The sequence below is a fragment of the Schistocerca cancellata genome, chromosome 2 (genome assembly GCF_023864275.1).
Source record: "Schistocerca cancellata isolate TAMUIC-IGC-003103 chromosome 2, iqSchCanc2.1, whole genome shotgun sequence".
Taxonomy (NCBI): Eukaryota; Metazoa; Arthropoda; class Insecta; order Orthoptera; family Acrididae; genus Schistocerca; species Schistocerca cancellata.
The window spans coordinates 293,341,560-293,356,128 of record NC_064627.1 but is presented as its reverse complement, the minus strand read 5'-3'; the positions used below and the strand labels follow the sequence as shown (position 1 = coordinate 293,356,128).

At 37.9% G+C, this 14,569-nt stretch overlaps 1 protein-coding gene across 1 annotated transcript; it reads left to right on the top strand.

The window, feature by feature from the left end:
- Positions 1-10,101: 10,101 nt before the first annotated feature.
- Positions 10,102-13,770, top strand: LOC126153504 (THAP domain-containing protein 2-like). Its single transcript, XM_049916076.1, has 5 exons — positions 10,102-10,247; positions 10,444-10,721; positions 10,897-11,165; positions 12,141-12,560; positions 13,762-13,770. The coding sequence occupies exons 1-5, from the start codon at positions 10,177-10,179 to the stop codon at positions 13,768-13,770; spliced, it is 1,047 nt and encodes a 348-aa protein (XP_049772033.1). The 5' UTR covers positions 10,102-10,176.
- Positions 13,771-14,569: the final 799 nt, after the last annotated feature.

The window sequence follows — 14,569 nt, the reverse complement described above, 5'->3', positions numbered from 1 at the left end:
GAAACAAATTTAAGATCAAAGCACAGACCACAGATAAAATAGACTGCGCATGATGTCACTGTACTGCAACCGTGGCCGACTGAAACCAAAATCTAAATCACGTGACTCCAGGCACGAAGCCGAGTATGTCATTACGCATTTATAGCGCAAAATATATGACATTTTTGTTACAGGTCATATGTTGCGCTGTTTACTAGAAGCAGAAATAATGACCTCCACATATGCTCGGATAAGTCTTGTTTTGTATCCTTTTGATTTCGTAATCTGATGGAAATCTCAGTCAGTTGTGAAAGTGAACTACAACACTTGCAGAGATATTTCCATGAGCTGAAACTTAGAATGTATGTTGATCGTTGGCTATAAAACACGACGAAAGAGTAACGTTTTAAAATGGTAGAACGTTAATATCTAACTCACTACAGGAGATTCTCTACAATTTTTACTAATATATTATGTCCATTGTTTTGGTATCTGCACTTGGTTAAGCGGGAGCCATAACGTAGAAACGCTTGTTATGTGGAAAGACGGTCATTATGGATATAAAAGATTTTCATTTCTTATAAAACCGTAATGAAACATTTCATACATATTGATGAAAAATATTATTTAAAGGCAAGAAAACATTTTATTAGCTTTGTAATTACACCCTGGATACGGAAAAAACAACACATGTACTGTAAGAAAAAAAAAACACAGAAGTTACACACAAGCCAAGAATAAAGATATTGACAGCAGAGTCATGGAGCAACACATAAATATAGACGTCAAGGAATTTTTTCTTTTCTTTTAACACTTCCTCCAAAAGAAAAAAATCATGAAATTATTGCTTTGTCTCTTGCATGCCAATTTCTGAACATAGAAAACTAAATCGAACTCGTTCAAGAGGTTTCGTCAAAATATCTGCCAACTGGTTGTGTCCATCAATGTGTTCCAAGAAAATCTCACCGTTCAGATAGCTTTCACGAACATAGAAATGTCGGACCTCTATATGATTAGAACGTCGATGATATTCTGGATTTTTTGCCAACTTCAATGCACTAGCATTGTCAATGTAAAGAACTGGAGGCTGCCCCGACATTTCCACTAATTCTGATAGCAGACGACGTAACCAAACTAACTCTTTTGCTCCTTCACTAGCTGCAATTATTTCCGCCTCGGTTGTGGATGTGGCCACTACTTTCTGCAACTGACTTGTCCATGACACTGCACCACCTGAGTACTTTGCAAGAATTCCAGTTGTTGAGCGCCTTGTCCGGTTATCACCTGCGAAATCTGCATCAGTGTAAATCTTTAACTCTTCTTTTTTATTATATACAGTTCCAAAATTTAAGGTCCCTTTCAAATACCGGAAAATGCGCTTTACTCTATTCCAGTCTTCAGTGGTTGGTTTCTCCATAGCTCGAGCAGCTTTATTGACTGCAAAAGTGATGTCTGGACGAGTTACTGTTGAAAAAACAGACATAATGTCTTATGGGACAACAGCAATCAGTGATTTTATAATGTTACTTAAAATCCGTCTTGATTGCAAAAATTTTTATTATTCATATGACCGGTTTCGGTTCATTCAGAACCATCTTCAGATCTGTAAAAATAATTATACTAATTTACTATTTCTCGGAAACAAATGTTTTTCATCTTATCTAATGAACATCAAATGTACCAGAACGTACCTGATATTTCAGTTACAGGAGTAACCCGTCCAAATTCAGCACCTTTCACATGCTACGTCACATAAAATTGGTTGGCAGAGTGCACGTCATTTATATTAATTGTAACACTATAACCGACAGGTGGCGTCTGGTACATTTGTTACATTCCATTTGTACATACTGTATTCAGTAGATCTTTTTATATTAAAAATATTTGGTTAAAATATGTAGATGTCAAAGTTAAAATCTGTACTTGTCAGGATTAAAAGGCAGTAAAATTATCATTTTTATACGATCTAAAAGCATAGGGCGATTTATATATCTATGGTGCTGCTGTGAACTTGTTTTCCTCTACGGTCTGCTTCCGTGGTTCCCGCCATTTTGGTGTTGTGCCGCGGTGCGCTCAGTCGTCTGATGTCCATCGCCGCGGGCAAGAGGGCCGCACAGGAGGGCCCCGTCAACGACGCCAGGCGCTGCACGCGTCTTCCGGCTTCTCCACCGCGCACCATCTCTCATCTCTCGGGCTGGATCTCCACACGCAACAGTTGTCATCTTAGTAGGTCGTCATAAATGCTAAAATAGGCGTTATGATTGAATTCGTTTTGTTCGTTGAGGATTAAATCCGGATCTTTATTTTTGTGGGTGTATATTTCGATCTCTTCCAAAATGTTAAGAAAACGCCCCTTATGAGCTCTATGCAGGATTTCTAAATTGTTTTCAATATTCGTGACTGAGTGCTTTGTCGCAGCCATATGCGCCCCAAAAGCTGTTTTGTTTTGAGAGTAGGTGTGCTCCCTGAATCTGGTTTCGAAGTTCCTACCAGTCTGTCCTATATATTGTTTACAGCAGTCATTACATTTGATCTTATATACACCTGAATCCTGAAATTTATTCCTACTATTACATATTCTGTCAGCCCCACCTCGCAATGATAGAGATTCGGCTTGCTACAACGAGTTTAACTTGCTTTTCCGAGTCACATAACTTAGATTTTGCTTTCAAATGTCGGCACGGCGGAAAATGGTGCGTGCGCGGTCTGTATTATCTATGGTATACGGTACAAATAGTTCCACAGACATGTCTGTGGGAGGTTCTAACCTCCTTGGTTGAGTGCAACCTTAGATGTTATCTCTCTCAGTTCTTGGTACTCAACATGGAGGGGATTGTACCTCCATGGTAATCAAGTACTCCACAAATCGGATACGCATCAGTTACTTGTCCCTCGTAACGTTAGCGACGGTGCTTGTGCGATATCCGGGGCTATCACTAACGTTTCCTCTTCGTTCCTGTCACATGCGAGTGATTTGCCAAGCAATCACAACCAGGTCTACGAACGTCACTGTCCAGTAAGATGCGTAATGGAAAATAAACTGCTGTTCTTAGCAGCAGTTGCAGGCAGTCGCTGAGTCCTAGAGGATACTGGCCAAAAATAAATTACAGAAAGGGAAGTTTTATTTATTAAACTTCTTTTGAAACACTTTTCTTCGGTACTGTAGCTTACATATTACATTTTTCAGGGACCGTAAGTGGGTTGTGTACATCTTTGCAGTGTGCTAAAACAAATCGTTTTTCTTTCTCAATTCCTCGTTCACTCGTTAGGCATATAGGTTAAATGCAGTACTTCCATAATTTGTTTTACAGTTTCGACCTGAGTAGAAATGTTGCCAACAGCAGTAGTGCTAAGAGGGAGTGGGTGAGGAAGAGTGACAATGGACTTCCACATAGCAATATAACAGATTTGTGGTGAACATTTAAATTAAAATATTCACTTAATATTATTATCCATCATTTGTTTAGAAGGTAAAAACTTTAATAATTTGTGTAACTGATTCATAAGTAACCCAAATTCATCAAATGGAACCCTGTACATAAGAAGCCCCAGTATCACAGGAGTGCAATGTATAACATAAATTTTTTTTGTGCTCTTCCCTTAAGGATTAAAAGGATACCTAAGCTGTGCTGTTCTAAAAATGGGCATAAAAATGTTAATAAGTGAAAGTTTTTGCTGTGTTAAAGAAGACATGAATTTTCAGAATTTCAGTACACCATGTGTCACTGGGTATACTTACTGTGTGATACTCTGAGTTGCTACAGAAGTTGGCTGTTCACAAGTAGCGTCGTTATTATCAAGTTTTGTGTAAGGCTCTGCTAATGATATATAATTTTCGGCATAAAGTACTAATAAACATGTTGTTGTTGTGGTACATATACAAATTAATTAAACTGCCATTACAAAATATAACATGATTAATAGTTTCTAGTTTCTGTCCACGAAGACACACACACACACACATGCACACACACACACACACATACACACATGCAGACATGTAGTACTCTATTTAACTATGGTACTGTATCATTGAAAATTTATGTCATGCCGACTTTAATTTTTTGGTTTACATATTTGGATTTTAACATTTATTCATTGATACTATTACATAATATACTTTTATTCATCTTTTCTTTATTAACACAAGACAAATTCCATGTAATCACATATGACAAAATGAATGCTTAATAAATAATATTAGTAGTTTATCTTGATTAATATTTCCCATCGGTTCTATTTTTACAGTATAAGCTTCAAAACGGTAATTAATGGAAACTAAGAGAGTATATTTCATGTTATTTCTTAATATAAATGGAAACTCTGGGCTCAACTTCACTTCTCATTGTGGTTTGTGGTCCTTGAATAATTGTAAATTTAAACGTGAAGTTCTTACTCAATTTGGGCAGAGTGAAACAAAATACAACACAACCATGTTTAATAAATAATAAAATGAGTTGCAATGAGGCTGCTGTATTGCCACACATCGAATGTTATTCATCAGACTTACCAGGATTTTCATGCGAGCAGCAACCAATCACTGCAATTTGCCACACATGTGCAGTCTATGAAGGAATCGCATGCCCAAGCAATAAATCACTGCAATCTGTTGCTCATGTGTGGGGCCCTTTAGCGTGGATGTTCTTCATTATCAGGAAGACAAATGACAGTGAAATATCGAACTGGTTCACAATACTATTGGGTATTGTCTCTTATCAGTTCTTTAAAAGATTATAGAGCTGACTTAATAATGGGGAAATCAGCATGACATCACTATCCTGAATCCAACATCCGCCATATTAGTTGTCTCAAAAATTAGCTTATGGTGGAAGTACTTTGATCAAAAATGCCAGCTTGTGCCATTTACAGGCATGCAAATAGTTTTTATTGTAGTCTAAAGTATAAAGCAATAACATTTCATTCATAGTGGTGATATTTTCTTTTATATAAATGATTTTTGGTTGCACTGTTTACTTTTACTGTAGAGATTTTATTTCTCTCATTTGACTTTAGATTTTTTGTTGACCCAACTTGAAAACCTCTTTGGCTGAACAATGTGAAAAGATAAGATTGGAAACTGACCAAACATACGAAAGTATGTTATCATTTTTGGTAAGAGGGTGCAGACTAAATATCAGTTTCAAAAGCCCATATTAATGAAAATACTGGATTACGAAAGCACCCTTTTCACACTACATCCTTCTCCTCTTGTTTGTTTGAAACATAGAACAAAAAGAAGTTACAGTAATGAGGCAAAATGTGTAGTTTTACTGTATCAAAAATGCGTTTAAGGCCAGAAAAATGCCTGAAAATGCCTATGTGTTGTTCACAAAAGGACAATAGGAGTTACTATTTAAAACAACTGTTGCGAGCGCATGACAGATATTAAGAAGAAGTCTGCTAATGTTTTGGGGCGTCTAATATGAGGCACTGACCTCAAACCAACAACATACAGGCGTTAAATCTGTAGCGCTGTCTCCCTTTATTATACCTCTATGGATCTCAATTCTCAACACGGTGTTTTTTGGTTCTTAAGAAGGCAAATGGCAACAAGCTATCGAACTGGTTCACAATACTCAATGAATTTTTGAAGGGATTATAAAGCTGATATAGTAATGAACGAAATTAATGTACATCATATTGCCATGAACACAGATCATCAAAGTTATTCTGTGATAATCACAAGACATTAAGATGAAAAACAAGAAACCACTACTGCAAAAGGTTTCAACAAAGGAAAAACATAATTGTTTCCAACACTCAAATGTGTTCTCAAGATGTTAATTCATGAACTTTGGAAGTCCCACTGCTTGGCAGTAGCACTGATGATTATCCTTTGGAAGTGCCTTCATCAGACAATCAGCTAGTTGCTTGTCAGTACCAACTGACTTGACACTGAACTTTCCTGGAATAACTAGCTCACAAATATAGAGATACCACACATCAGTGTGTTTTGTTCAAGTCTGATGCACACCATTGCAACTCAGTGCAACAGCATCTTGATTATCACAGATCAGGCTTATTGGCTCTTCATTGTGTTTAATGCACAATTCACCGAGCAATCCTTGAAAGTATGTTGCTTCTTGTCCTGCTGCTGATAGGGCCATTTATACATCTTCTGCAGTTGATAGAGCAACTGTTCATTGCCATTTTGAATTCCATGAAACTGCTGCACCAGCTTCATTAAAAGACAGCCAGTCATTGATTGCCTTTGATTGAGATCTGACGAATAATCAGCATCACAGAAGCTGATTCGGTAGTTCCACTGCTTCTGAAAGTTAGTCCTACAATAACTGTTCCCTTGACGTATTTCATGATTTATTTGTCTGCTACCCAGAGAATTTTTCGATGATTAGAGTTGAATCTAATTACAAACCCACCAGTATATGCAGTGTCAGATCTTGTGGCTTGAGCAAAATATAGGAGTGACGCAACTGCTTGCTGATAAGGAATGCGATGAAACACAAGTTCCTCCTCATATGTAAACTTTTATTCACATTTTTGTAGCATCAAACCATGTTTGCATGGACGTGTGATCGGATTGCAGTCCTCCGATAACAAATTTCTTGAGTATATTTGCTGCATATTTGCCTTGACCAGTGCTAATCGTCCTTTCTTTTCTGTGTTGTTTTATTCTCATGTCAAGACACCAACTGAGCTCGTCAAGATCTATCATCTGAAACCGATTCATTATGTAAGGGTCTACGGGTTTGCATGTTGCCATAGAGTACATAACATGCGCTCGCCAGCCGACCTATCTTGGAATGCTGACAATTTGCTTGGTCAGTAGATGTACGTCTGACTGCAGTGCGCCACAAGAGTAAGCGACTGGCCACCATGGGCAGCGCTCCGGCATAACTAGTGTGGCCTCGGGTGCGAATATGTCTCTTTAATTAGCCCATCCTGGAGACTTTCAATACGACCCTACTTAGCAGGCGTTAGGGTGTCTGACACAGTGATGATGGGTGCATGTAGCGTGCATGTTTCATAATCAGTCTTTTGTTAATAAACTGTTTAAACTTACTTCTTGGTGCTCATGTATTCTGTACCTCAATGACCCACTGCTTACGAATTCTGACAAATATTTTGTGTAAATTATCAACCTGGGGCAACAACACAAACAAACTCCTTATCGAAGTGGTGTCAGCCTGGAGATCATTATGGCAAACCTACAGTCCTGAAAAGGTGCAGCACAATGTGAACTTGGAGCAGCAGCAGCAGCAACATGAATATCAGTCCGACTAAGTGGGGACATTCAGTGCTGGAATTCAGGTTGGTCTACTCCAGTTTGGGTAGAATACGTAAGGCAGTGATGGATTTTTATTTTACACTTGTGTGACTCATTGGTGTTACATTATATGAAATACCGCAAACCAGAGTAACGTCGTCGATCAGCAAACTGTTAATAATGGACTGCTAGAAGAGATTCGGAAGTTAAAAGCAGAAAGAAGCGAGCATAACATTCCGAAAGACTTGCCAAATGATAATTCTTGCAGTACAAGTACGACTACAATAAAGAATTTTCCATCATTGCCATCAGTACGAGTGTTTAACAGGAAACCAGAAAATGAGGTGAAAGTGTTTTTTCGTAAATTTGAAGGTGCCGACCTGTTAGGATCATGGACAGATTCTGATAAGCTGGTGGTTGCCAAATTAAGAATTCAGGATCAAATGACTCTGAGCACTACAGGACTTTACTGGCAGAAGTGAAGCTGTGAGGACCGGGTGTGAGTCGTGCTTCGGTAGCTCAGATGGTAGAGCACTTGCCCGCGAAAGGCAAAGGTCCCGAGTTCGAGTCTCAGTTGGGCACACAGTTTTAATCTGCCAGGAAGTTTCATATCAGCGCACATTCCGCTGCAGAGTGAAAATCTCATTCTGGAAACATCCCCCAGGCTGTGGCTAAGCCCTGTCTCCGCAGTATCCTTTCTTTCAGGAGTGCTAGTTCTGCAAGGTTCGCAGGAGAGCTTCTGTAAAGTTTGGAAGGTAGGAGACGAGATACTGGCAGAAGTAAAGCTGCGAGGTCCAGGCGTGAGTCATGCTTCCGTAGCTCAGATGGTAGAACACTTGCCCGCGAAAGGCAAAGGCCCTGAGTTCGAGTCTCGGTCGGGCACACAGTTTTAATCTGCCAGGAAGTTTTTGCTGTTCCAATGATCTCTGATAGATGATGGATAAGAATGGTGCTTAATTGTAGCATAGTCAACATAATAATTTCGTAGCATAAGATTGGATTTTGTGGTGTATATTTTCGTAAAGACAGTTTCATGGTAGCAAATCATATTATGTTCAGTTTTCATTATCACAGCATTTGTTCAGATTTAGGTTTCACAGCATAAGATCAGACTTCATAGTGTGTATGAGATCACTGTGGGTTCAGGTTTCAAAGAGCATTTTCGTAAAAAAAAAAGTTTCATAATATCAAACCACTATGTGTTCAGATCTCGAAGTAAACTTTCATCAAATAATTTAAGCATCAAATAACTGTTTCTTCAGATTTAACAGTACATTTTCGTAAAAATGTTTCATAGTGTAAAATCCCTGTGTGTTCATATTTGGAAGTTAAAAAAGCTTCATATCATTTGCGCTTTTTCATAGCATTTGTTCAGATCTTTTCCTTGTTTTTTCAGCATGCATCCAGCAGTTGATCTGAGAGGCACCCACGTGCCTTGCTCATACTGTGGCATCAAGCAGTCAGGCCTGCAAGATGAGTGGTCTGCCAAGCGAGTGGATTCATTCTTATCTGTCGAGTAACATGAACTCTAGTACTCACAATAAAGGTACAAATTATCCTCCTGTATGAATAATGCACAAAGGAAACGCTCATCTGACTATCAGCAATTTACAGAACTCTGACTGTTCACTACGCACTGGCAATACCACATTTTCTTTTTTTATTTAACGGCTTTTATCAACACGTGGCCATCGCACTGAATATGAGAGGTGCACACATTATAAATTCTGGATATCATGACAACATACAATTCGAAGGAAAAAGCCACCAATCTTTTTCTTTTCACTATCTTATTTATTCTGATAAATTCTATAACCTAAACACACAAATTCTATAACCTACAACAATGACACATGAGAAGTTCCGCCAGTGGGCATGGCTTTACATTGGTGATTCTCTATCTTTAGGTCTCGTAATTATTCAACGCTACAGTGCACTTTCTGGATAGGATGGTGGATCTTTTTGCTATATCTCACACTTCGACTCTCACAACCATCATCACGCAACTTTCCTCCAGACCGAGTGGTACAAAAGGAACACGCATAACCCACTACCTCTGCAACTACCTAGCTACTCTCCCATGCAAACCACACATACCCAAATTACATGACATACACCACACTACAACATGGAATACAACACAATAAATAGTCACAACTCTATCACTTTCAGCTTTCCCACTTCAATTAGTATTTATCCCAGTTTCACACGACACTGCCCCACTTCGTAATTCTTCTTTCCTACTATGAACTCTGGAGACATATGCACGTCTTCCTGTGCAATGCAAGCCAAGTGGTGTTGCTGGATAGACGGCTGACTCACCTTGCTTCTCTCTCAGAGTATTATAGTTTGAATCAAGCGTCACATGGAAACATAACATGGAAAGTAATATTAAGAGCATATTCATCACACACGCGAGTCCTCAACTGATACCATGGACGAGTACTTCTCTTTATCCTTTGTCTCATACACAGAGTGAGACACATACAGTACTCACCACGTGGAAGTACTCGTCTCTAATTTCAAGTCCTGCACACGCCATTCCTTAAATATTTCAACTTGTAGTACACACACTAGTAATTCAGCTTAACTTAAGCACACGGAAGTATTTCAACTTACTGCTACACGTGGTTTCATTGTGACCGTTGGTCACTTCCGAAGATTACTATGATCCCATTAATATTACCTGCCTGACATTTAATTCTCCTCACAAAAGTTCCTGAAATAGAGAAATTATTATTTCAAACTACTCTTAAATATTCCACATGCATACCATGTCTCAACTCTTTTGTCTTTACGGAGCACACCTAAGACAGGTCTTAACAGCACAAGATCCAGCGGCAGAGTGCTGAAACATGGCCGTTCTTGAGGTTCTCTCCTTCGACCATAGATATTGGTAGACTGGTCATGACGTAAATTTCGTGGCACCAACATCTCTACTGCTATACCACGTGACTATTGGCAAAACAATGGTGGTATCCTGTTGTGCTTATGGTTGTTCCGAGCGTTTTGTGAAGGGAAGTAACATTAAATTTCACGTGTAAGTATTATTAGTTTAATTTAGCGGCATTTCTCGAATACTGATAAACTATTGTGTATATCATATCCTGACCCAGAACGCCACAGTTACGTAAATTGGCGGTTTGAAGTGCTGTGTGTGTTTCCAAGCCCACATTGCAATCGTATATATTTCTTAAAATGGTAAGCCACAAAGCTGCTTTTTCTCTTTCGTATAGGTTTCCAAAGGATGAAGGGCGCAGGCAGATGTGGATACAGGCAGTGAAACGAAAAGATTTCAAGCCTACTGCGCACACACGCATCTGTTCGAAGCACTTTGAAGAAAATTGTTTCGACAAAGAAAAGACTGGTGGGAATTGGCTTCACAGTGACGCCGTGCCAACAAAATTCGATTTCCCCGAGCATCTTCAAGCAAAGAGACCCAAGCTTCGTAAACCTCCGACTAAGAGAGATTCATTAGACGAAATTTCATGTGCAGGAACTTCCCATAATTCTCGTAAGTCTAGATATTTACTTTGTGTTAATATGTTAACGTAAGAAGGAGAGTGTTAAGCAGTGGCTGTAAAAATGTAACAGCGTTTTTTAAAGTAACATTGTCGTAATATGCGTTAGACTGAGGGGAAATTCTTTCATGTACATTTTCGTTCAATGGACTGGTATTTTGTTTGCAGCCGCTATACAAGCTTCTGAAGTAAAAGCTGGGACAAGCAAATGTTTTAGATATATAGGAGATTTTAAGGAAGATGATTTGGCTGTTCCTGGCATAGCTAGTAAAATGGCAAGTGTTGCAAAAAAGCAGCTGAAGAAGAAAGCCAGAAAATTAAGTAATTTGCAGCGATCAGCCCACAGGATGAGGAAGAAAATTTTAAATATGGAATCATTAATAATTGACCTTCAAAAGAATAATCTTATAAGTGAATCCATGGGTAATTTGCTGAAGGTAAGATAGAACTATGTGCTTCAAGTAGTACTTATAATTTCTTGACATATGACATTGAAGACATTCCAAATTGCCATTCTTATTATAAATATCAGGTGGTGTAGATTCTAGTATTGTACCTGTCTTATGGTTCCATGACAAGTGACATAGTTGATTGTAAGAAAGTCTCTATTCACACAAATGTAGGCATTGTTTTGAAAAATATCAACATGTTCATGTAAATAATAGGATAAAATTACACTGTGGAGAGAACTGCAACGAGCCACAAGTTTTTTAGAAGTGATTGTTATTGTAACATTGCTAGTTTCGGACCTGGAACCCATTGCCATGCAATACCACTAATTCCTTGCAGTTTTATGTGTGTCCTAAAATTTTGAAATTACATATTTCTTGAAAGGTATTAGATTGTATACAGACTGTACACATTGCACTTTCTTCATGAAATTCTCTCCTTTACATTTCCTCTCTTAGAACTTTGTTATATTTTGGGACACATACATAAAACTTGCAAGAAATCAATGCTACCATTTGACAATGGGCTCAGACTCAAAGCTAGTAATGGTACAATAGAAATCACTACTAAAAGAAACTTGTGACTGGTTGCATTATTTCCTACAGTGTAATTTACAAAAACAGTTGTGGTGTTCAATAACCACAATGGATAAAATAAAGTGGGAGAAAGCACCATAATTTAATATAAATGAGGAAGCAGTAACTTTTATTAAAGTGGAGACACTCTTGGAAACTTAACTATGTTAAATCTACCATACATGAGCACAAATAGTAGAAACAGTGATGATATTTTGTTCCTTCTATGCACAAATTTAGTTTGTAACTGCTAATTATGTGTTGTTTTCTCTTTCCTTATCAATGTAGAGTCTTCTGCATGATGTGATATACAGAACATGTTGAGTGAATGACAGTTTGTAGCCCAGCTCTTGCAGTTCCTTACTGAGAGTATCATATTGCTTTCAGATGCTGCCACCAGGTACATCAGAGTTGTTAAAGCATGTCAGCAGAGGTCAAACAAGAGAAAAGTACCCAGCAGCTCTTCGGACCTTTGCTTTAACTCTTAATTTCTACAGCAGCAAGGCTTACAGTTACGTAAGGAGAAATTTCAATACATCTCTGCCACATCCACGGACACTGAGAAGGTGGTACAGTGTGATTGATGGAAATCCATGTTTTAGCAAAGAAGCAGCAGTTGCTCTCAGAATAAAGAGTGAAGAGCTTATGAACAAGGGCAAGAAATTGCTGTGTGCTATGTCATTTGACGAAATTGCCATAAGAAAACACATTGAATTTCGTCAAAATAAATTTGTTGGATATGTAGATTATGGGACAGAGCTTGATGATGATAACCTTCCTGTTGCAAATGAGGCACTAACTTTTATGGTAACTGCTGTTAACAGTTCTTGGAAACTGCCAATTGGTTACTTTCTAGTCAATGGACTAACTGCACTAGAAAAATCTAACCTATTGATTGAGGCTCTAAAGTTTACTTTTGATGCTGGTGTTGAGGTGAGATCCGTAACTTTTGATGGAACACATGTAAATACTGCAATGATAGAAAAGCTAGGTGCTTCTTTTTCTTTAGCTAACATAAAATCTTTCTTTAAGCACCCATTGTGTAATGATGAAATATGTATTTTCCTTGACCCATGTCACATGCTAAAGTTAGTACGTAATACCTTAGCTGGTAAGGGCACAATTTTTGATGGCAATAGAAATCCTATTAAATGGGATTATGTACTCAAGTTACATGATTTGCAATGTGTGGAGACACTTCATCTTGCTACAAAAGTAAGAATGAAGCATGTTGAGTGGTATCGCCATAAGATGGATGTCAGAATTGCTGCACAGACATTGAGTAATAGTGTAGCTAATGCCCTTGAATTTCTTGACAAAGATTTGCAGCTAGACGATTTTAAAGACTGTGATCCAACAGTTAGGTTCATAAGGATTATGAACAATGTTTTTGATTGCTTCAACAGTAGAAATCTGTTAGCGAAAGGTTATAAAGCACCTCTGTCATTGCAGACTGCTAGCCATATTTGGTCTTTTCTGGATGAAGCTGAAGAATATATAAAGAATTTAAGACTGGATGCAAATGGCCCCTCTGTTTTGTTTACAAACAGAAAGACTGGTTTCCTTGGTTTTATTGTGTCAATTCAAAGTCTCAAAAGGTTATACAATTCTCTGATAAGCAGTCCTAATCCACAACTTAAATTCTTACTGACACACAAGTTGTTACAAGATCACATTGAGACATTTTTTAGTTCAATCAGGAGGTATGGTGGTGATAACAATAACCCTACAGCCACTCAGTTCAAAGCTGCTTACAAAAGGTTACTTATACATCAGCAAGTAAGGGGTTCAGAGTTTGGAACTTGTTTAGACACTGAAGAGTGTTCTATTCTGAATGTATCTTCAGCACTGGGTAAAGTACAAACAAACCCATTTGTTTCATGTATAAATTTCAGAGCTGAAATTCCTGATGTTGAAAAAGTGTCTCATGATCACTGTTACAGTATCCCTTCTATATGTTTTAAACAACTGTCAAACTATGTGACAAATGTTGTTGTGTACATTGCAGGATTTATAGTACGTAAGTTGAAGAAAACCATATATTGTACTGAATGTGCGAATTCTTTATATGGCTGATTAGAAAGCGAAAATGAACTCCTCACGAGAAAGAATATGGGAGGTTTAGTAACACCTTCCAGGGATGTTGTTCAAATCTGTAAAGTAGCAGAACAAGCCTATCGTTTGCAGCAGGCAAAGGGTATGCTGACAAAAAAAAAAAATGTAATGCTTGTGCTCTTGTCATCTGCTATGGCAGAAATTGACAGCAATGTATTTACATCTATCAATGAACATATAATGAGCATTGATCCCACAGAAAACCATCGTACAACTCTTATAAAATCCATTTTATTTGAGTATTTCAAGATCAGAAATCACCATTTGGGGAAGACTGTAACAGAAACCTTTCAGAAAGGATGTGTAAGGAGCTTGCTTACAAAAACAATATTATTTAAGGGTCACTAAATGGTTCGTGTGTAGTGTTGGTCTACTTTAAAAAAAATAGAAATTTGTTCAGTGTTGTAAATACTGTATTGTGCTGCAAAATAAATGTTTTATGAAAAATTTATGTGAATTATATTATGCTCTTACCTTTGTCATTCAAGATATGATATTCCTAGTCTAGTAACAGATTGCCATAGACAGTTAAGAATAAAACTCTTAACATACTTTGCTGGAGAAAGAATAACTCAATTGTTTGCTATTTGGGCTGCACCAGTTTAAAGTTAAGTAACAGATAGTTAGAATTTCATATTTGTGTGTGTGTGTGTGTGTGTGTGTGTGTGTGTGTGTGTGAGTGTGTGTGTGTGTGTGTGTGT

What these genes read in the sequence shown, in the direction of transcription:
- LOC126153504 (XM_049916076.1), top strand. Translation starts at nt 10,177, where the DNA reads ATGGTGGTATCCTGTTGTGCTTATGGTTGTTCCGAGCGTTTTGTGAAG. An exon ending in AGTAACATTAAATTTCACGT is followed by an intron (nt 10,248 to 10,443) that starts GTAAGTATTATT and finishes TCTTTCGTATAG; the next exon opens with GTTTCCAAAGGATGAAGGGC. An exon ending in AGGAACTTCCCATAATTCTC is followed by an intron (nt 10,722 to 10,896) that starts GTAAGTCTAGAT and finishes TTTTGTTTGCAG; the next exon opens with CCGCTATACAAGCTTCTGAA.